Source organism: Narcine bancroftii, chromosome 5 (assembly GCF_036971445.1).
Source record: "Narcine bancroftii isolate sNarBan1 chromosome 5, sNarBan1.hap1, whole genome shotgun sequence".
Taxonomy (NCBI): Eukaryota; Metazoa; Chordata; class Chondrichthyes; order Torpediniformes; family Narcinidae; genus Narcine; species Narcine bancroftii.
In genome coordinates, this window is record NC_091473.1 from 97,649,364 (window position 1) to 97,671,978 (window position 22,615).

At 38.6% G+C, this 22,615-nt stretch overlaps 1 protein-coding gene across 4 annotated transcripts in view; it reads right to left on the reverse strand.

Annotated features, from left to right (window-relative positions):
- efcab14 (EF-hand calcium binding domain 14) overlaps positions 1-22,615 on the reverse strand; it is a 79,399-nt gene that overhangs the window by 53,800 nt on the left and 2,984 nt on the right. For 3 of the 4 annotated variants that reach the window (XM_069938460.1, XM_069938462.1, XM_069938459.1), the window contains exons 2-5: positions 21,909-22,057; positions 15,422-15,567; positions 11,612-11,710; positions 8,700-8,810 (exon numbers count right to left, since the gene is read on the reverse strand). In XM_069938460.1, coding sequence (XP_069794561.1) covers positions 8,700-8,810; positions 11,612-11,710; positions 15,422-15,567; positions 21,909-22,057 — 505 coding nt within the window. The remainder of the gene's footprint in view (positions 1-8,699; positions 8,811-11,611; positions 11,711-15,421; positions 15,568-21,908; positions 22,058-22,615) is intronic. The other variant, XM_069938461.1, reaches the window with a different exon arrangement.

The window sequence follows — 22,615 nt, forward strand, 5'->3', positions numbered from 1 at the left end:
TCTTGAGAAGGGAAAGTCTCAGGCTCAGCCAGATGTGCCTAAAGTCATGGTATAACGCAGCACAAAAATAGGCACTTTGGCCTACCTCACCTGTGGTGATCAAGCTGCCTGCATTTGGCCCACCTTGAAAATTGTGAAGCATTTGAGCTACAAATGACCAACAGCTAATAAAATTGCTGACTTCATGCAGTCAATCAGAACAAATAACAAAGAAATAGCACATGTTCATATGGGTGTAGAACACAAGCTTAAAATTAAGAATGTAAAACAGCAAAGGTGGCAAAAATCCTACAAATCAAACAATAGCATCTGAAATGATGCAATGCAATTACCCTGAAAAATGAACTGTTTCTCTTTACACAGGAGCCACCTGATTGGTTGAGAACATTTCATATTTTCTGTTTCTATCTTGCTTCTTTTTACAATGGATGCTGTCCGTCCACAACAAATTTATAAATGGCAAAAAAAAACTTCTGCTGATTTCAAACTTTGCATAGAGCATTTAATGGGTTTCAAATTTTCATTTATTATTCCAGTAAACCACATAATAGGAACAGAGCTCTTGAGAAATTATGTGAAGTTGAGCAGCTTTTTAAAATTGGTTAATAGACCCTACAAAAAAATTTGATAGATGCAGTTATTTTCCAACAAATTTGTTTATATTATAATTGGAGTTTTAGGTTGCAAGCTCAACTGCATACAGCTCAATGAATGCCATATCACTTTGCATGAAAAAAATAAGCATTAGAAAAAAAAATAATCAAGTTTTAAATGAGTGTTGTAATGACTTCAAGCAAATTGAGTTTTACATCTGTTTGAAGAATCCACTTGGGATTCTCTAAATTACCATAGGTGAAATGATATTCTGAAAGAACCACTAACATAATTATACAGACTTTTAAAAGCAAATAGACTGAATCTAAATGGCACTAGGTTTAAAGGTTTCAGGGCCATATCTTGCAGAACATTCTGGAGAGACTAACACACCACCTGAATGGCGTGTGATTTGCATATCTTAAAAGGGGAGAGATTATATCGATCGCCAGGGTGTGAACAATATTTGATTTGGCAATTCAGCCTACTAAATAAAAAAGGAAACAAATTCACTTTGCATCTTTCCAAATCACCATTCAGGCACCATACTATAGGAAGGATTCGAAAGCTTTGCAGGCCGGTTAGCATAACGCCGCCTGGAGGCAGCGAGTGAGCGGCCGGGCGACCTGTCACCCGGGGAGAGGAAGCGAGCAGCTGGGTGACCTGCCACCCGGGGGATGGAGGGAGCGAGCGGGCGACAGACCGATGGATGGGCAATTGGCAGAAGGAAGGTGGGGGGGGGGATTATTCTTAATTTGAGAGCGTGTAATGTGTCCGGTTGGGAGTGGAACTCCCCCAAAATTGCTAGGGATGGCAAATTCCCAGGAATTTGGACCTTGGTGTGAAAGGCCCATGTATTCCAGAATTTCTGGGAATTTTTCCAGGACAAATGGGGTCACTGATCACCTGCCGTGTGAAAATGCCTACCGTAAGAAGTTGATACATTCTCCCCGTGTCTGAGTAGGTTTTCACCAGGTGCTCTGGGTGTTGTAGGTTAATTGGATGTAACTGGGTGGCACGGGCTAACGGGCTGAAATGACCTGTTACACAGACTTGCAAGGAGACAATGTTGCAACTTACAAAGTGATATCTTTAAACATCTGGCAAAGAATCTAGAAGTTAAAACCAGAGGGGACAAGAACGTTGATCAATGACAAAAAACAGAACTATAGTAAACTATTGCTTCTCAGCAAAACAAAAGTGTTACCCAAGAATCAGTGCCCGGATTTAAGAGTACCAAAACGTCAGTAGTGTTTTAAACATGGATGTACATGACAGAATGTAAACATTTGAAGATGACATTAATCTTGGAGTTGTGAAATGGATATTGATTCACAGCAAGTCTCCCGGTAAAGAACATCTGACTTAAGGACAACTCCTACTTACGAATGGACTACATGCGGCTTTAGCGGTTCATCATCGAGGAAGGGGAACACTGTCCACCATTTTAAGTCGGTTCACATTGCTATTAAAACTCTATTGAATGTGTAACTTCGCCTTTGGTTTAAATGTTTTTCTTATTTACCCTTGTAACCATGCCTCCAAAACATAAATCCGATGCAAGTGCTGGTGATGCATCAGAGAAAAGGAAAATGATCACAATTGAAAATAGAGTGGAAATAATAAAACTCATTATCATCACCCTCACTTGCCTCTTTCTACGAGATGGGATATATCCCATCAGGCCCTGCAGTCTTATCCATCTTAATGCTCTTTGAAACATCCAGCTAGCAACTCTGTCTTGATCTCAAAATGCCCAAACTCATTAGCACTCTCTATAATATACTTTATCCTCTACGTCATTCTCTTCAGCAATACTCTTATTTTGATGGAAAATACTCGTATGGTACCTAACCCACAACTCCAAGCATTAGTTTCTTCCTTTGTTCTCTTGTCTGATCTTCTTCTAAGTCATCCTCTTGTTTTTGAAATACAAATACAAAATACCTTGGGATTCTCATTAATCCTATTCCCCAAGATTATCTCTTGGGCCCATTTGGCCCCGCAATCATTATGTTCCTGCATGGCCCTGTCTGATTGTAGTTTTCTATATCTTACAAATGCCCCCTTTTCTTTTTTATTAAATTCAATGATCTCTCTTATCATCCAAGGTTCTGTTACATTGCCACTCCTGTCATTCCTTTACTGGAATATAACTGGATTGAACTCTAATTCTTAATCTCTCTCATATGTCAGTTGCGACTTTGCCAGATGATAGCTATTCCCAATCAACTCCCCTAGCTCTTGCCTAAGAGTGCAATAACAAATTGGAAATAGTGTAGTAATGTTACAGTAAGTCAATAGTGCAGGGAAGAGAAAAGTACAAAAACAGTGCAAGGGCATCATCGTTTGCCCATGAGAGATCCATTTAGATCACACATGTCAAACTCAGGCCCGTGGGCCAAATTTGGTCCGTGATATAATTATATTTGCCCCGCAAGATCATATCAAATATGTATTAGAGCTGGCCCGCTGGCCGCCGCACCAGTATAGCACATGCACAGCTAATACTACAAATCCCAGAATGCTTTGCAAATGCATTGGCGCCGGCCCGTCAGCCCACTAATCGCCCCCACCTCCACTCTTTACTTTCATTACCATCTGCGACCTGTCGCCTAACTCACATGTAATAAACCCCTTATGAAAAATGGCCAAATAAAAGACAGAAAACAGGACCTTTCAAGACAGGTGGGAGGCAGACGATATGTTCATCATTTTAAAAGACAAACCTGTTTGTCATTGAAGCAAGTTGTTATTTTTTTTGACTTGTTGGCTTGTGAAAAAAAATACATTTAAAAGGAGCTTAAAGGCTATAGAGAAATATTATTTATTGAATATTTTATTTCTCATTTGCTAATGCTTCTTCTGGAAAGAGTTTAACCAAAACTATTATTAAACATTTATTTTAATAAGAAAAAGTTTAACATTACATACGTTGAAAGAAGAGAAAACATGCAGATGTTGTTGAAAATTTTCAATAAATATTTAATTTGGCCCACAACTTAGTCCAAGTTTTTAATTTTGGCCCTCTGTGAATTTGAGTTTGACACCCCTGATTTGGATGTTTGATTAAAGGGAAAAAAAAACTAACCAAATCTTGAAGTTAGTGTTTTCAAATTCATGCACCTTCTGTCCAACTGAAGGGAGGGGTGGGGTGGGGAAGAGAATATGAGCCATGTGGGATGGGTCCTATTACACATTCGCAACTTCCCCAAGACAGCAGAAGGTATATATTTCTTTGGCTTGGCTTCGCGGACGAAGATTTATGGAGGGGTATGTCCACGTCTGCTGCAGGCTCGTTGGTGACTAACAAGTCCGATGCGGGACAAGCAGGCACGGTTGCAGCGGTTGCAAGGGAAAATTGGTTGGTTGGGGTTGGATGTTGGGTTTTTCCTCCTTTGTCTTTTGTCAGTGAGGTGGGCTCTGCAGTCTTCTTCAAAAGAGGTTGCTGCCCGCCGAACTGTGAGGCGCCAAGATGCACGGTTGGAGGCGATATCAGCCCACTAGCGGTGGTCAATGTGGCAGGCACCAAGAGATTTCTTTAAGCAGTCCTTGTACCTCTTCTTTGGTGCACCTCTGTCTCAGTGGCCAGTGGAGAGCTCGCCATATAACACGATCTTGGGAAGGTGATGGTCCTCCATTCTGGAGACGTGACCTACCCAGTGCAGTTGGGTCTTCAGCAGTGTAGATTCTATGCTTGCGGACTCTGCCAGCTCGAGTACTTCGATGTTGGTGATGAAGTCATTCCAATGAATGTTGAGGATGGAGCAGAGACAGCACTGATGGAAGCGTTCTAGGAGCCGTAGGTGATGCCGGTAGAGAACCCATGATTCGGAGCCGAACAGGAGCATGGGTATGACAACGGCTCTGTACACGCTGATCTTTGACACCGTGAGAAGGTATATACAAAGTCAATGAAGGCGAAAATGGGGGCTTATACATTGATCTCAGCTGCGTTTATAACGCTCTGCAGTTTTTTGAAGTCTTGGGCGGAGCAGTTGACATACCAAGCTGTGAAGCAGCCAGACAAAAAACTTGCTTTGTGCATTACAGTGTGCACTGTATTCTACGGACAAGAATATCATGGAGCTAAAGTTATACCATAGCTGAACGACAAGCCTTTCATAAGTGTTGAAGAAATCATACAAATGTGAAATGAAAGAATTCTCATGCATCTAAAAATGAGTCTCAAATGTTAATTTTAAATTTCTAGATTTCTGTTCACCAAAATTACAACAGATAATGATAATACATTGATGGTTTTGAAATCAGAGATAAGCAATGATCTATTTATATGGTAGTGGTGGAAGTGGTTGAACTGAATGGTCCTATTCAGTTCCCATAACTAAATACAGAGCAACTCAGGAGGACCAATTCATGCTGAAAGGGGTTCCTGCATAGGTTCACCAGCATTGTACCAGGAGCATTAAAGATCAACTTGCAATGAAACTATCACTCAAATGCAGGTGGCGTTCCCCAATTTACAGATTATATAGCCGAGTTCATCATTCTTTTAAATATATTAAGGGGACCAAATTGAAAAGCAGGAGAAACCGTGTGAAAAGTCTAAAAATTAGAGCCTGGGCTTTTAGAAGAGATGTTGGATGTTTAATACACACCTCCACAACCAGCAACAGATATGGCAACATACAGCTAAAATCAGAGATTAGTGGACTTTTGGTAATCAAAAGGGAATGGTGAAAGTTTAATATTTGGAGTTGAGTCAGTTTTTCAATGTTTTGTGGAGCAGGAATGACTCGGGGGAGTAAATTGCCCTCTTGTGTTCGTACATTAATGTGAATTTACTTGGGCCAAAACCGTGAGCAGAAAGAAAATAAAAACAAGCCAGAGTATAAATGCTCTTTCAGCAACACACAGCAAAGCAACAAATGCTAAAGAGAGAAGATTGGAGGACAGACTGAAAGTGGGGAAACCAACCAAAAATTCAGAGTCATTTGGATAAATTGAATGTTCCACCAGGTTGTCAACAATGTGCTTGGTCTCTTAAGATTAGAGACACATGAGAGCAGTGATTACTCTATGCTAGCTTGTGTTTGGCACACAAATCGATAACACAGATGGAAAGGCATTAAGAGAGGAAATGACAAGCACCACATCGGTTAGGATTGGGCTGAAAACAAGTCACAGCCACAAAAGCCAAAAGATAGTTTTGGAAAAGTAAACATAGATATTCCAGAGTTGTTTGATGTGTTAAATTGCAGAAGGAGAAAAATTATTTGATAGTGGGATGGTGTTGTGACCAAATAAAGGATGAGATTTTGTGGAGTTGAGTAAGGTGACAGCAGAAGCCTCATTAACATGCATGCAATGAAAGGGTGAAAGCAGAAATTCAGGAAATCAGATGAATGCATGAGAGTAGATGCAGCAAAGATGAGACAAAGGATACAACCTTATGGGAGAGTTCCCATACACTCAAAGTTAGGTGGTTGTACTTTGGACCCTTTCAAATGTGTGAAGAGGGCATTAAAGGCAAAATTGTGCCAAGTTCCAAGCCACTGAAATTGACCCACAACACCTCCCAGGCAGTAGAACCTACACTTCCTAAGGAGGTCAAGTCTACTTGCTGCACATTTTGAAAACACTCGACAGGAGCACAACTGAGTGCTCATCGGGTTGCATCATTTCGTGGTATAGTACCTGCAAAGCATCAGAAGTCAATATAGAGGATCATCAAAACAGCCAAGAAGATCCTCCACTGACAACATTCATTGAGTGTATTGCCTAAAAATTGGGCTCAAAGAATTATTGAGATTCCCTTCCATCTAGCACACAGCATCTTTGATCTACTACATCAAGGAGGTGTACAGGAGTATCAAAATCAAGACTGCCAGGCAGGGAAACAGCTTCTTCCCACAGATTAAATGGATGAATAGTATTCTGTAACCAAGTGAGTCATTCAAAATATTTATATACTTATTTTCAATGATATATTTGTGTCTCTATGTGATTATTATGTGCTGTGTATTCTGTGCGCACCCTGGACTGGAGAAACACTATTTCATCTGTACGGTCAGATTATAAACTTGAACTTGATATGGGCTGTGAAGTCATACACGTAACTGACAGATTTAGTTCAAATTTATTAGTTTGGAGGACTCTATATTGCATTCACAAGGGGGACATCATTTTACAGCTATTCATCAGCATTGCACTGAGGAGAAAAGCTTTGCCTATCAAATCATTAACCAGGTCAATCAGCACTGGAGGTCAGAGGATTGCTAAGCAAAATAAAAAGGCAAACTTTTTTTGTTAGTTTATTTTTTTTGATGTTTTTAAACGCATTAATTCAATTTAAATCAATTACCACTTTCGCAATTTTAAATCATCTCTCAATTTTACTAGTTGCTATTGAAAGTTTGAGGAATAAGACCTTCCAATTGTGCCAGCAGAGCCCAGCAACCAAGCTGAGCACTCCAGAGGTACAATCCATCCCAAAGCAGAGGTGTTCAGATGAAAACAAAGTTAGTTAAATAGAGGAGAGCTTATTAAGTTGAGTCTGGTAGGTAAGCATGTGAAGAGGGACCAAGGCTATAAAATTGTGAAAAGTGGAAGCGAAAGGAAACAAGAAAATATATTGGAAAACACCAAATTACTTGTCATGAGCACAGGTAAAATGGAAAGAAATCCAGATATGGGAAACTAGTTTAAAGAAAGTGCGTTTTATTAAAAAGTCCAATCTGTGTATTTTTTCAGAATATGCAAAAAATACAAGAAATACAGATCTCGAGAATGCCCAAGTCTGGGAAATCCCCTTGAAAAAGAGCAGCAAATAAGAGCAAAGAAGAGGAGAGAAAATATTTAGGAGTTGAGTCGTGGTCCAATGGAAAACAGGAAGAAGGGTCAAATAAGTGACAAGAAATTAAGTGTTCCCCAAATTTGGAATCAAAAGAAAAAAAAAATGGAAAGCTCCAGGCACACAAGGAGAAAAAATGCAACAAGATCTTGTGAGTTCATGCCACAATGTCATAAAAAGGGGCAGAAGTCAAGTTCAACTTTTCATTAATGTAATTAATTTTATTTTCCCTCTAATCTGCCTTTCATTTTTGTCAAGTGTTTGCTCAACTTCCAAATCCACATAGATCAGACCTTGAAACACATTTTCTTTCCCCCAAAATATTGACAGACTTGCTATGCATTTAAAATGCCTTCTGCTTTTATTAGCTCAAATAGAGAAATCCTTCATCCGATTTCAGGTTTTATCACATCCTTGCTATGCAATCAGACAACAACGGATATAACATACACACAATAAAAATTGTACTCAGAATCTTGATATTTCCCGGTTTTCATTTAATTGGCCAACAGTATTACATTCACAAAAAGCCATTTTAAGATTGTGAGATCAATGGCAGTCCACGCACCATCCAATACAACAAAAAAAAAAGCCAGGAGAGAGGAAGGGAAGTAGATCGATTGGGAAAACCTCAGGAGACTAAGCCAGCATTAACATGGCAATTTCCTTAATACCTCAAACCCTGAACAATCCAGGAAACTCCAGTGTTATGGCTGTTTGGATAAGTGAAATTTGCCATTACAGAAGTCACAAATTACCATCTATAAATTTAAACTGGAGAATTAAGTTCAACCTCATGGAACTTCATCTGCTTTGCATTATAGAAATTCAAATATTTTTTCAAGAAATACAACATCTCCCCCCAATAACAATAGAATTACCTATATAATCAGATATACGAAAATAATTTTAATTTTTTAAATTAGTATGTTGTCTCTAAATTGCCAAAACACTATTTTTAAGTGCTACATTTTGCTGATTACCATGTTTACATCACTAAACAATACTGGCAGAAGTTGTGAAACTAACAGGTTATGAACGAGAGAAAAGTTGCAGCATTAACTTTCAAATCACAGTAATATTCTAATTGTTTTCAAATATTATTTTAATTGAAATGCTAATCATAAACCATTTCAACATCAATTATAGAACTACATTACATTAATGTAAACAATCTCATTACAACTAGTCTCAAGTAGATTACAAATGCAAAATTAAGGTAATAACAAATATTTAAGCATGCATTCAATAACGACATTGAAAATTACTTCATTAGAACTGCATTCCTTACCTCATTTTTCTCAAGTGTCTCCACTTTATTCTTCTGATCTTCCAAGGCTGCTTTTATAGTATCAACGTCATGTTGAACAGTAGTAAGAGTGCTCCCGATGGTAGCAACGCTCTGCAATAATCAATACAGTAAATCCCAGTTTTATTGAGATTGCATATGCATTTTTTTCCTCCTGTAATGTATTAACTTTAAACATTTTTCAAAAATGGGAAGCATTTGCTCCCTAAAATTTAGAGAGTTTAGTCAATATTTTGTTTTTAAATCGCAATTTTTCTGGATTCTAGTTATGCAATTACAGCCCAACCCCAACCAATTAAAATTTGAGTCTCATAATTCCGTTGGCAAGAAAATTTGATTAGCTTTAAATTGGTCCACATATTATTGGCCAACGTTAAAAGAACCTGTATAAGTGAAATGACTACACATTTTGTCTCACTGCTGAGTCTTGGCAACAAACTATAATCACAAAATTAGATCTATTTAAAAACCTACAAATTGGATTTTATACTTTGCTAAAATTGAATACAAATTCAATATAAAAGCTCCACATTTTATCAATGTCATCCTTACAGCTACATCTAAAGTTGACTTCAAAACAACTTCCAACTCTATTAGAACCCTACATACTGTAAGTGATACTCAGTTAACACCCCCACTGTGACCAGCCTCCAAAAGGTGCCCAAATTGTCAAACATTTTAATGATTGTTTAACCCTTCTACAGGTTCATTTTCTCTCTCTGCAAACTTAATGTCTTGTCAATGTACCCTTTCCTTCCAAATCTCGTCGACTTCCTTAAATTTTCATTGGAAGGTTAGGATTTCTCCTCAGAAATAAATCCCAGAAAATGAGACTGATTTGAGTATTAAACGGCAGCATTTGGAAAAGAGATCTTGTATTCCATTGGAAAAGATAACGTACAATTTACATAATAATTATCCTTTCTTAAAGTTTGGAGCACATACACGAGAAATATGGGTTTGAATTTATAGTAGTTTTTTTCCCCCAACAATTGTTGGAGTTTCACTAAACCATGGCAATAGTTGAAGGTTGATCTCCTGTTCTATCTTTCTTTTGGGGTAGAGGTGGGTAGGGAGGGGTAGGTGGGTTGGGGTTGGGGTGGTGGGGGAATTATATGGGATAAAATATTATGTTTTTACTTGTATTTTTATTGTAGGATTTATTTTGATCAATTTGAAAAAAAAACCCCAGCCCCTGTTGCATCAATTCTTAATTTACAGGTAGACCCCTACTTACAATGAGGTTCAGTTCTACCACTCGCATCAAAAGGTGAAATTATCATAAGTTGGGGTCTCGTCCTGCCCCCCCCCACCCCCCCCAAACCCAGCCGCAGTGAGGATGCTGGCCTCCTGAGATGGCTCCTAGTAACTAGGGGCAGAAGCGTCACTTTGCCACCGAGGTTGTGATTGTGCAGACTGCGTCACTCTCTCTCCCTCTTCAATCTTTCTCTTCCTCTCCAGTGTTAGCAATCTGCACATGCGTTCCAAATCACATTTTAAAAAGAAATACGGCATTCGGTCTGACAAAGAGCAGCTCTATGGTGACTTTTGGCAGTGAGGGGGAGAGAAGGCGATAATGGTAGGAAGCAATCTGTAAGCACTGATGGGAAGGAAACATTTCTTTCAGAGAAGGAAAAGCAACCATATTGATACAGGTCGACCCTGGCTTACCTTTATTCAAAACAGATTCTGATCACTGTAACTTTGAAATATCGTAAGTCGGATCATTGTAAGTTGGGGTCTATCTGAAGTTCCAAAGACCATGTGATCTGTCAAAAGCATGCTCTGCATACCACTTTTTGCAAGAGGTTGGTCAAATGATAGCTGAGATTATAAACTATTCTAGGCCTATTGAGTGCATCTATAGAAAGAATTGCTCCTCTGTAGAGGAAAAGTCCCCATTATCCAGAATACAATCAACCAGAAACTCAAAGAACGGGCAAAATAAATAAATAAAAGATTTTCAGATAAATAAGACAGGCTGATGGACCCCACGAAGGAGTGCTGAGACTTTGTTGGACACACGCAGGTTTCCCACGCTGCACTAGCAGTACCCCTCAATATGCATGCATTCCTTTCACGGTTGCCTTTACTTGCATGGAGGTGAGTCAGGTTGTCATCGCAAGGAAGATCTGCCAAGGGCCTGACCAGGACACTTGTATGGGGTTGAATTGGGTAGTCAGTGTGAGGAAGGCCGTAAAGTTTCAATAAAGTTGGGTTGGAATGAAATGGTGATGCCCAGGATGAAGAGCCAGCCAATGCCGCTTGCCACTAGGGTGACTCTCCCATAGTAACTACCTATCCCTGCATTGTAAAAATATTTAACTTTATTAGTATTAGGTATATTAGTTAAGCTTTATCTGTTAACGTGAGGAAGGTTGGGGGGGGTGGTTAAATTATGACAGCAGCACAGTTAGCGAGCGCAACACAGTGCCAGTGACAGGGGTTCAAATTCAAATTTTTAAAGTTAAGGGAATTACCTGATAATATAAACTTTACATAATTAAAGAATCCAATATTGCTTTTTTTTTCAAAATTACCTCAGATTTTGTTCTATACTTTGTCTTTTAAATGCAGTGTATTAATTAGACATTGGAAGAATGAGTCTCATTCAGCTGAAAAATTCACATATCCGACATCCGTGATAATGAAGATTCTACGAAAATATATTCCCCTGCAAAGTCATCCTTTCACAGTTTTCTGCTTTTAGTGGCTTCCATGATCTCTTAAAAACCAACTTCGAAGTACCAAAATATTTTGAACTTAATAACAAATGGTACATAAAAGTTGTCATATGCATAACAACATTTGCTAAATTGGAATCAAAATATTAAAGTGATGCAGTGATTTTAGCCAGATATATTATGCAAATAAAACTAAATTGAAATACACACCTTCTGAAGTTCGTCCACAGTGACTGGAAGGTTGATTAGGTCCGATGCTGATTTGACATTGGCTTTTAAATGAGCAACAGCTGAATTCAGTTGATTAATCTAGCAATAAATCAAAAAAATGGGTTGAATCACATTCAAATATTATCTGAGGTTGAAAATAAAAAATAAAAGCAGATTTAAAGAATGGCAATCAGTCTCTCTGCCCCTTATGTTCTAATATCTTAAATATTAACATTGCCTTTGGTCAACATTTTCCTCATTTCCTGAAAATATGCTGGCACAAGCCAAAAAATATACATTTTTCTTAGGTTAGTCAATATGGAGATTTTGGGAACAGTGGAAAATTGGATTAAATTTAAAATGGTCAAATAATTTTTAACAGATCAGGCAAGGGAATTTTTCAAACACTTTCTTCTCCTGTCTATTTCTTTAACAAGAAACACCAACCTCTTCCTCTCCCCCACCACTCCTATACTAGATTTTTTTTTTTACCCAGTCTCCAATAGTTCTCCTCCTCTTGGATTCCTCATCCCAAAAGGTTTTGTGTTCTTGACCATTTCATCTTCAAATGTCTGCAGACATCAACTAACTGAACTTCTCAAGTCCACACATCCACTCTCACATCAACCAAATCCAATACTTGGTGTTGCCTCTTCTTAATCAGTAAGACCAAATTCTAATTGAGGTGACCACTCAGCTAAACCCCTGTACTCTCTCTGTAGGTCTAAGCCAGAACTTCCAATTGTCAACCATTCTCACAGACGTGTCTCTTTAGCCTTATTGATTATCACGGTGATTTTAAATGTAAATTTAAGGAACAGCACATTCGGTATTCTTCCAGGATAGCCTTAAATCCAACTGTATAGACATCGATTTTTCTAATTTTAGGCACCCCGCCACTTTTATCTGGTTCCATTGTTTCAAATTCTTTGCCTACTTCCGTTCCTTACTCTCTAACCTTTCATCTCTTCCCACCCCATCCTCTTAACCCCCCCCCCAGCTTCTCCCCCACCCCCCCTTTTACTCCCTTTGATACACCTGATATCATCCCTTCCTACTTTAGTCATCAATAGGTCCCAGTCTGAAATATTGACTGACACATGGATGCTGCCTGATACACAGAATTCTTCAACCTTCTCATTGTTCGCTCATGATTTCAGCATCTGCAGTTTTTGTGTTTCTCAGAGCAAATAAACTGTCGACATTAAAAACACGGATCAATTTTTCTTTAAAAAAAAAGACACCTATCAAAAGGTTGAAAAAAATAGTGGGTTCTTAAGTACCAACACACCAGAAACATGAGATTGGTAGGAACAGACATAAATGAGAATACTGAAGAAAAGAGAGTAGGGTTATAAATACAAGAGTTGAAAGAGGTTGACAGATTATCCGTATTTTAACACTTGTGCCATTTCAGTAATAATCATGATTGCTTGTATCAGGCTACTTCAGAAGCCCAAGTTTCATTAGTCAGTACTGTACTATTATATGACTCTGTATAGTCCTAAACATAAATGAAAATGGGAAAGAACCCTTAAAACTTGAGCAACAACTGCACTAGTCAGTTAAGCTTAACCTGACCCATCACCTATACTTGCTCCCGGTGCCAATCTCACAGACAGACTCAACTGCAGTGACACTGCAATAGAATAACTGAGTACAGAACAGGCCCTTTGGCTCAAGCTGACCAAGTTGTGATTCGGGACTAATCTGATTTGCCTGCTCTTGGGACGATATCCTTCTCAGCCCTTCTTATCCATAAATCTGTCCAAATATCTTTTGAATGTCAGAATTGTACCCAGTTCAAAGCATCTTGTGCCAACTCATTCCAGATATGGACCACCCTTTGAGTGGAAAAAGGTGGCCCACAGTTCCCTCTTAAATCTCTCCCTTAAACCCATGCCCTCAACTCTAGAGTCATCCACCCTGGGATAAAGACTGCAATTATTCACTCTATCCATGCCTCTCATACTTTTATAAATCTCTGCAAGATCACCTCTCAGCCTCCCATGTCCTGGGGAATAAATATCCAGTCTGTTCAAACTCTCCCTCTTATTCCCCCTCTTTTCCAAGCAACATCCAGGTGAATCTCCCCAGCATCCCTTCTATTTTATTTATACTCTTCATTTAGCTAGATGACCAGAATTTCAACAATACTCTAAGATGGTTTCAACAACACCCCATACAACTGAAACACATTCCAACTTTTGAACTTAATACCCCTGTCTGATGAAGCCAGGGCATTGAGTACATACTACTTTATGAGAAAGGTATACGGGCCAAGGGTGTGGGAGGGGTAGCTGAGCAGGGAAGAGCTAGCAAGGCAGACACAGAACAAAATGTAACGGTAAAATCTCATTACAGCTGGAAGAATGAAAAGGTACCAAATGTGGAGGCTGGTGAAAGAAAATATGAGGGCCAAGGGAATATCATCTAAGTTCTTTCAGGAAGGAGTGAGGGGTAAGAGCAGAAGTCAAGGAAATGGAGAGAATGCAAATGAGCACTCCATCAATGACAGTAGCAGGGAAGCTATATTTCTGAAAAGCACATTTCAGATATCCTGGAATGTATGGCCTCATCTTAAGAGCAGATTTGGAAGAGACAGAGAAACAATGGCATCCTTCAAAGAGACTAGATGGGAGCAAGTCTAATCAACGTAGCTGTGAGAGGCTGGATTTATTGTACGTCAGTGAACAGTTTTTCCTCCCAAGTTGGAGACAGAGATCCAGAAAAGGGAAAAGTGTGTCAGAAATTATACAAATGAATGTTTATTTCTTGATGGTTAGCCCAAATGCAAAATATCACTGACTCCCACACAAGTGGTGTTTCCGCAGACATTTGATAGCCTTGCTCATTTCATGTTTTATATCTGCTGTCTTCTGAAAATTGAAAGCTGCAGAGAGATCATTCTTGGGGGAAACATCAACAACTGGTCCTGGACCAACAACACTGACACAATGGCAAAAAACAAAAAACACACCTGTGCCTCGATTGCAACTCTCAACAACTTCTACAAGCACATCATTAAAAGTATCCTCTCCGGAGGCATCACTATGTGGAATGGGAATTGCTACGCCCAAGTTCATAAAGAGTTATGAACACAGTTTAGACCATCACACACACCCACCTCCCTTCCATCAACTCCATCTGCACCTCCTCCTGCCTTAAAAAGCAACCAAAATAATTAAAGACATCTCAGCCAGGCTAACCTCTCTTCTCCCAGCTCTTCGGATTCCGTTATTTTATGCCAAGAACAACACTATACTCAATGCAACAAAGGCATGCAACCACTGTTCCTTACTCCCTACACAGGGGCTCACCACTGTGTTACAGCTTTTAAATGAAGATGTGAGATAAATGCATCTGGATTTACATAGTTAATTTTGTTCCTCTTTCAAATTCTGTCAGGAAAAAGCTTCATGAGTGTGAGATCACGCATCACCAGACTCCAGGACTGTTTCTTTCCCACCATTATCAGACTTCAGAACAAACCTCATTTTCATAAAACCACCTTTGTTCTGTTCTAACCAATCTCTCTGTAATTTTGTAACTGCGCTCTATACTGTGTTTTTATTGCTCAACTAGTCATAACTTTCTCACTGTACTTCAATCCATGTCACAATGACCTTGAACTTTATTTTCAATTCTGTTCATAGGTATTTACTGCTATCTCATCATCATTCATCACTTACTGTTTTAGATACTCTTTGAACATCCATTTAATACATTCCAGGTTTGAAAAAAGCATATTTACCCATTGTCCTTCAATCAATAATGCTTTCCATTATTTAAAAAAAAACATTTGCTTACTTGCTTATTTAGTTCTGTGATGTTGGTCCATATTTTGCTGATTCCTTTGTCTCCAGTATCTAAGTTGATGAGATCCTTCTGCACTGCAAGGATGTCTTCATTTAGCTTTGGAATATCACTGAAGGAGGTCTTTTGACTAGATTCCACTACAAAAACAAAACAAAAAATTGTTTTAAGAAGATGAAATACAAGTCAATATGAAAAGCACAAGTCCAACTCCGTATATGCCTCGTGTCCTTAAAAATAAATTAAAGTGCTAGTGAAAGGAAACAACTGGCTGACTAGTGGATTAAAAGCAGGTTTATAACCACATAGCTGTAGATCAGAATTAGTCAAATAAGTGAGTAATCACTATTTAGGGTTTTATAGTATTAAAAAGCAATGAATGCAATAAGAGTAAAATAAATTGAAATTAAATGATTTGTCATGTAACAAACAAGTATCATTTAAGTTCTAAATAATGTGTTACACAATATACAAATCAATTACAAAACTTTTAATTAGAACTACTTTCACCAGATGTGAAACTTATTAATAGGGGAAAATACATTTCCACGTGTTATTTCTTCTGATTCAGTTATTTTATGCCAATAAACCTCAATGCAAAAACCTACGTCAACAAAGGCATGCACCGATTATTCATTACACCTTACACAGGGGCTCACTCACCACTGTGTTACAGCTTTTAAATGAAGATGTGAGATAAATGCATCTGGATATACATAGTTAATTTTGTTACTGTTTCATTCCATACAGTTGTACAACAGAGAAGTCTATTTGAGTATCCACGTCTATATTGTCCCATACACCTTTACACACTGCATTTCTCGCTCTCCCCTACCCAAAAAAATTGCAATCTCAGAAAATAACAATTGAATCTACTTCCGCTATCCTTTCAATAAAATGTTAATCTAATATCTGTTGGGGCATTATAGTAAATTATTTTTTAGAAAATAATTTATATTATTTAAAAACAGATGGCAATTTGGGAAACCGAGCCAGCTGAAATACTAGGATTTTCTTTTAAAGCTATATCAACTGAACATGCCAGAATGCATGGAAGATGCAATCAAATAATGATGATAACCTTTCAATGGCAATTAGATTGTGAAGGAGTCTATTATTTAGAAGATAATTGAGAAAGATAACTGGAGTACCCATTTCACCAATCTACCACACAAATCACATTGGGTACAAGAACAACATTTATTGTTTTGCTGCAGTATCACAGTGCGAACACTCATATAAACAACTTCACAACACTAAGTAAAAATAGTGCAGGAAAAGTCAAGTTAGGCAGTGGCTTTGGTTCATTGATCACTCAGAAATCTGATGGCAATGCGGAAGAAGCTGTCCTTGTGCCACTGAATGCTCATCTTTAGGCTCCTGTATCTTTTTCTCCCCAATGATAGCAAAGTGAGGAGGCATGGTGTGTCTAGATAGTCAAAGTGAACTCAAAGGAACTTGATGCTCTTCACTCACTCCATTGCTGAGTTATTGATGTGTAGTTGTAACTGGTCCTCCTGAAGTCCACGATCATCTCCTTCATCTTGTCCACATTGAGACTCAACCCAAGTCTCGTGAGATTTTCTACCTCTGTTCTGTAGTGCGACTCATCGTTGATGGTCATGAGGCCAACCACTGTGCATCATATGCAAACTTGATGACACTGTTGGAACTGGATATGGTGTAGCGTGAACAGGGGCAGGCTGAGCATACAGCCGTGAAGTGCACCAGTACTCAGCGTGATGTTGTTCGATGTTCTGCTACCAATCCAGACAGTTAGGATGTCCAGAATTCAGTAACAGAGAGGGGTGTTGAGTTTCAGCAAGGACATCTTACCCACCAGCCTCTGGAGAATGACTGTATTAAATGCCGAGCTGGTCGATTAACAGCAGCCTGGTGGATGAGGTGTAGTTCTCCATGTGGGTCAGGACAGACTGAAGGGACAAGGCTATAGCATTGCCTGTGGAACAGATTCTTCTGCAGGTGAATTAAAATGGGTCCGGTATTTCTGGGAGGTATCCTTTGATACATTCCAATCACCAGAAGCTTTAAGCATTTCATAACTGGGGAGGTCAGTGCCCCTGAGCGGTAGTTCATTGAGGCTTGAAACTGCCACCTCTTGAGTACTGGGATGATAGTAGCTGTCTTGAACCCTACAGTGTTCTTCTGTTTCCAGCCAGGTATGTTGTCTGGTTTTTATTTCATAAAAAGTATCAGCAGATTATTATTTATTCTAGGATAGCATTTGCGACCTAGAAAAATTTAATGCCTTTCATACTGGATGTCAGCCTTAATTCTTCCACTGTAGTCTCTGCAGTGAAATTTGAATATGCAAAAAACTATGATTGAGGGTTAATGCTACTATAGGTCACACAGCTATTGGAAAATTTTTATCATGAACTCTTTCATCATCTTCCCACTCAAAGAATTCCAATGCTTTCTACTTTTAAGAACTTTAAAACAAAGCTTGTAAAATTATATTGAATGGAACTTGTTACAGCACTTTTATCAGTGACTGGTATTGTTGCATAATTTCCTTATCCAATTTCTCCACAGAAAACAATGATGTTAATAAGGCTATACTGATTAGATCTTCTCTGCCACATTTCAAACAATAAACTCAGGTTATCCAAATCCCTACTCAAAGGGGATTTCTTGGGTTTTCTTTCTACTTTTTTTTATTGTGCCTAATTGCCTACAATTCCAAATGCCGTGCAATGTTTAGAAGCAGGCAAGTTTCTTGTGTAATTACTTTCTCCATTGACAATAACATAGTATAAAGTCCATGAAGTATTGGACACCAAAACATGACCCTGTAACTTTCAAATATGCCAGCTGAGCAAAATGTAAGCCTTGCCTAGTTTTAGAGATTATAGCAACAGCAAAATAAGACAATTATTATTTTATGAATGCACCGTGGGTCTGAATATACTGCCCATACTTAATTGTCTGAGAGGGACAATCTTTATGGTCAAACTACTCCCATGGTAAGTGATTTCTAAGATCTTGAACCAAAATGCAAAACCTGTGACCTGCCCCTGTATCCATCATCTGTGCAGCTAGTCCAGAAAGTCTCAGACAAGTGGTGACCTCTGTATGGTGGGAAGTTGCACAATTGACAAGAATATGGAGGCTAGGGAACTCAGGGAAGTAAATAGTGAAGTCCTGAAGAGAGCCCACATTACAGAAGCGTTGGAGGTAGGTAGATAAATCTCCAGGGTTTGATCAGTGTATCCCAGAACATTATGGGAGGATCAAGAAGAACTGCAGAAGGAAGTCCCAGGACAAATATTTGCCAGATCATTGAGAACCGGTCAGGAACCAGAACATTGGAGGGTGGCTCATGTTGCTTTTAATTAAAACAGGCTATCAGGATAAAACTTGGAACAACAGGCCAGTGAGATTATTGTCAGTGGAGGGTAAATTACTGGAAAGGATTCCAAAAGATCTAATATTTACATTTGTAAAAGCACGAACTGATTAGGGATAGGATGCTCAGCTTTTTGCATGGGAAATCATTTCGCAAATTTGACAACTTTTTGTGGCTGTTACCAAGAAGATTAATGAGGGCCAGGTCGATGTTCAAGGCCATTGACAAGGTCCTGCACATGCTAAATTGATCGGGATGGTCAGATTGCTCAAGATCCAGAGCAAGCTGGCTAAATAGATACAGAATTGGCTTGATGGTAGGCTTGTGACCAGTAATGCACTGAAGGGATCAATGTTGGTCCACAGTTGGTCATGTATATTAACAACTTGGAATATAGTGACCATGGTAGGACTGGCACAGTTAGCACAGCAGTTAGTGCAGCGCTGTTACAGCACCAGCAACCTGGGTTCTAACCAACACCGTCTGTAAAGAGTTTCCTCCGGGTGTTCCTAACCCACCTTTCAAAAAAATCATATGGCGATTGTAAGTTAATTGGGTGGCACATGCTCGTGGGCCAGAAGGGCTTGTTACTGTGCTTGTTGTCTAAATTTAAGGTTAGTAGGGTTGCTGATGTCAGCAAAATTGGTGGAATAGTAGGCACTGAGTAAGCACATAGTAAGCACATCTAAGATTACAATAGGATCGAAATAAAATGGGAAAGTAGCCCATTGAATGGCAGATGGAATTTAACTTTGACAAGTGAGAGGTGTTGGCAGCTCGCTAAACATTGGTAGATTAAACCAGGACAGGACTAGTATTGTACTCAGTTTTAGTCAACATGTGCAGTCAACCTGAGAGCTTGATTCAGAGGTACATTATGCAAATAAACATGCTAAATTCACTACAAGTTAATTACATGTTTCTCCAACTTCAGCAGCAGTTCTGACATTATCTTTGTGTACAGCTTGAAGAATGTACCATAATTCCCAATATTCTTTCAGGAAGCAAACCCTTTGAAAAAAAATCTGTTGTCCAGTCTAATCGGCTATATTTCTCAGAGGAAACTCAGTTTCAGCTGAATATACAGCTATATAAGGCAGACAGCATTTTTCAGTCGAATTCAAATTTTAGGGAACTCACTGCTGCTGTACATTAGGTGTTAGACAAGTATGAATCCAACCAGAAGTTAGAGAATGAACGTAACTTCCGCCAAATATTTCTGTAACTTTCAAACACATGCGGTGGACTTCTGCAATATATGGGTATGCCACGAGTCAGTACAGAAATGCCAAATATTTGGAGATACCAAATATACTTGTGGCTTAGACCAGCTTTTCTCAACAGGGGGCATATGGCCCCCCCCCCCCTGGGGGCCACAGCATATTTAAAGGGGGGGGGGGTCACAGACTGAAATAATAAATTTTAATTTTTTTTGTGTAGTTGGTAGAAGTATGGAAGAAACCAACTAAACTTGGCTGCTTCACAGGGAAGGAGGTCCATAAACTTTGAGCAGAGACCGAAGGGGGCTAGTCAATAAAAGGTTGAGAATGGCTTGTTTGGACAATATAGCAATATGGAATATAGCATTTTTCAAAATCAACATGATCCCCAATAAGCGATCCTTTTCTGTTCACTTCCATGTCACCCTGGCCTGACTTAATCACAATTTCTTAATTATTTCCTGATTCAATATTATGAGAGTACTATCATTAAAAAATTGGAGTTTTCAAATATTGTAATAAAATACATCTTAAAAGGGGTAAGATTGTGAGGGTTTGTTGCAAGGTCACATTTCACAAACATCTCAATGCCATGCAGGAGTAGACTTCATGTCTCCAATTGGCTTTGCTGAGAGTTTTACAAGTAGGTGTTAATGGATCAGCATGTTTGTACAGTGCCCACACTCAAGAACTGAACATCTTGTGTTATTAAGACTGGTGCCAGAAGTTTAAGTTGCTGGTTGAAGGTTGCTGTTCTAAGAAGGGTCACGCAGTTGTGTAAGCAGAGAGAAAACATTCATTTTTTGGGGGAGAGAGACTGAGACATTCACCAGCACTTGGTGTTGAAGTTTGCAGACCTGCTGCAAGATCCCATTTCCAGACTGATTTTGAATTCCAAGTACAGCCTATATTAAATCTCTGTCGTCAATTGCAGAGGCCTTGACTGATTATTGCGTTTCTTATGAAATAGGTGAAAAAGAACTTTTTGTGGTAACCTGGAGGAAGAGGTTATCTTTTGGAGAAACGCAAGAGGGGGTAAGTTTCTTCAGCAAGACATTTCAGAGGCTGATTCGAGGAGATCAGTATATATGTGTCCAACGAACAATGACTATCTCCCTGAAATCAACAAAAACCTTCCTGAGTGGTAATAAGTTAAAACACCAGAGCCTGGTGAAGGTAATAAATGTTTAATTCTGTGCACAGTATGGAAGATTGCCTGATACCAGTGAAATTGAAGAAGTGAAAAGTGCACGATTGGACAGTGAAAAAGAACTTTCCTGAGCACATAAACATTACATACACGTGCTCTAGAATTTGAAGGGGTTAAGTTAATAGTAATAAATTACATTTTGATTTTATTATTATGTATTAAGAAAATAAAACCAGTTTTGTTTAAGTTGCCATTGCCTTGGTGAATTTCTGTTGTTCCTGGTTTTTGAGTCCTTTGGACTCGTAACAATATAGCTCAATGCCATCTTCACATGACTAACCAGAAATGAACAAAAAATAAAAACTGGATTTTCCTACAATGCCCATAAACTGTAAGGAAAAAAATCTGGAATGTTCTTTCCATTAATCACCTGAAATACCAGAAACAGTTCCAACATTTGATAAACTAACTTAAAGAAACGGTGAGGGTTAGGTAGGGTTAAAAAAAAACCTGACCAATATTATATTGGCAATATACCACACAAAAACTTTGATTTTATTACAAGTTCTTTTACAATACAAATTTAATGTTCAATGTGCATCGTGGAATGCCAATACTTTGCAGACAATAGTTTTCTGCTCTTCATACTCAATGCAAAGATAATAAATTTCCTGATTCCTGCAGGATATCACAAATTACATTTTTAGAAAATGCTTATACTTTATGATTTATTGTACTTACAGGTTCTAAACTTTTCTTTTAATACATCCAGATCTTCTTTAAGAGCAACCTGCATCCAGACCAAACCAACACAGGCTACTACACAAGCAGCTAGCATAACAAATGCACACAGTGGATAACAAATCCTGCAACATTTCACATAGCCTCCCCTGCAAAAGAACAAAAGACAAAGTCTGAAATGGACATTGGCAACAACTCTAAACCTAACGACATTTTAATCCAAGCATTAAAATCTCAAAATGAACTTGATAAATGGATAAAAAAAAGTTAACGGTAAAATCTTAATGCCGTTGGAAATGGGAAAATATAGATGACATTATTTTTAAATGTTACTTCAGTGATCAATATTCAGTTAAAGTTGCTCCACATAGGCTGACACAATACAACTCCGATTATCCAAAATTGGATTTTCTGAAATCCTCATTTATCTTAAAAAATGTTAAATTTTGGATAAATGAAGAAATCAGAAATCCTTATTTATCCAAAATTTTTTTCAGAACCGAACTGACCTCACAGATTAAAAAAAAAATTAACTCAACATGAAATTAGAATGATTTTCCTCGTTTCAGGTAACTCCCTCCCCTCTCTGGTTCATTCCTTCCCTTATTGACTTTTCGCTCCAACTTTCTCTCAAACTGTGTGTCATTATTTCCCAGCCACAAGTAGTCGGAAGAATGTCTCATCCCGGTGTCATCAAGGGCAATGGC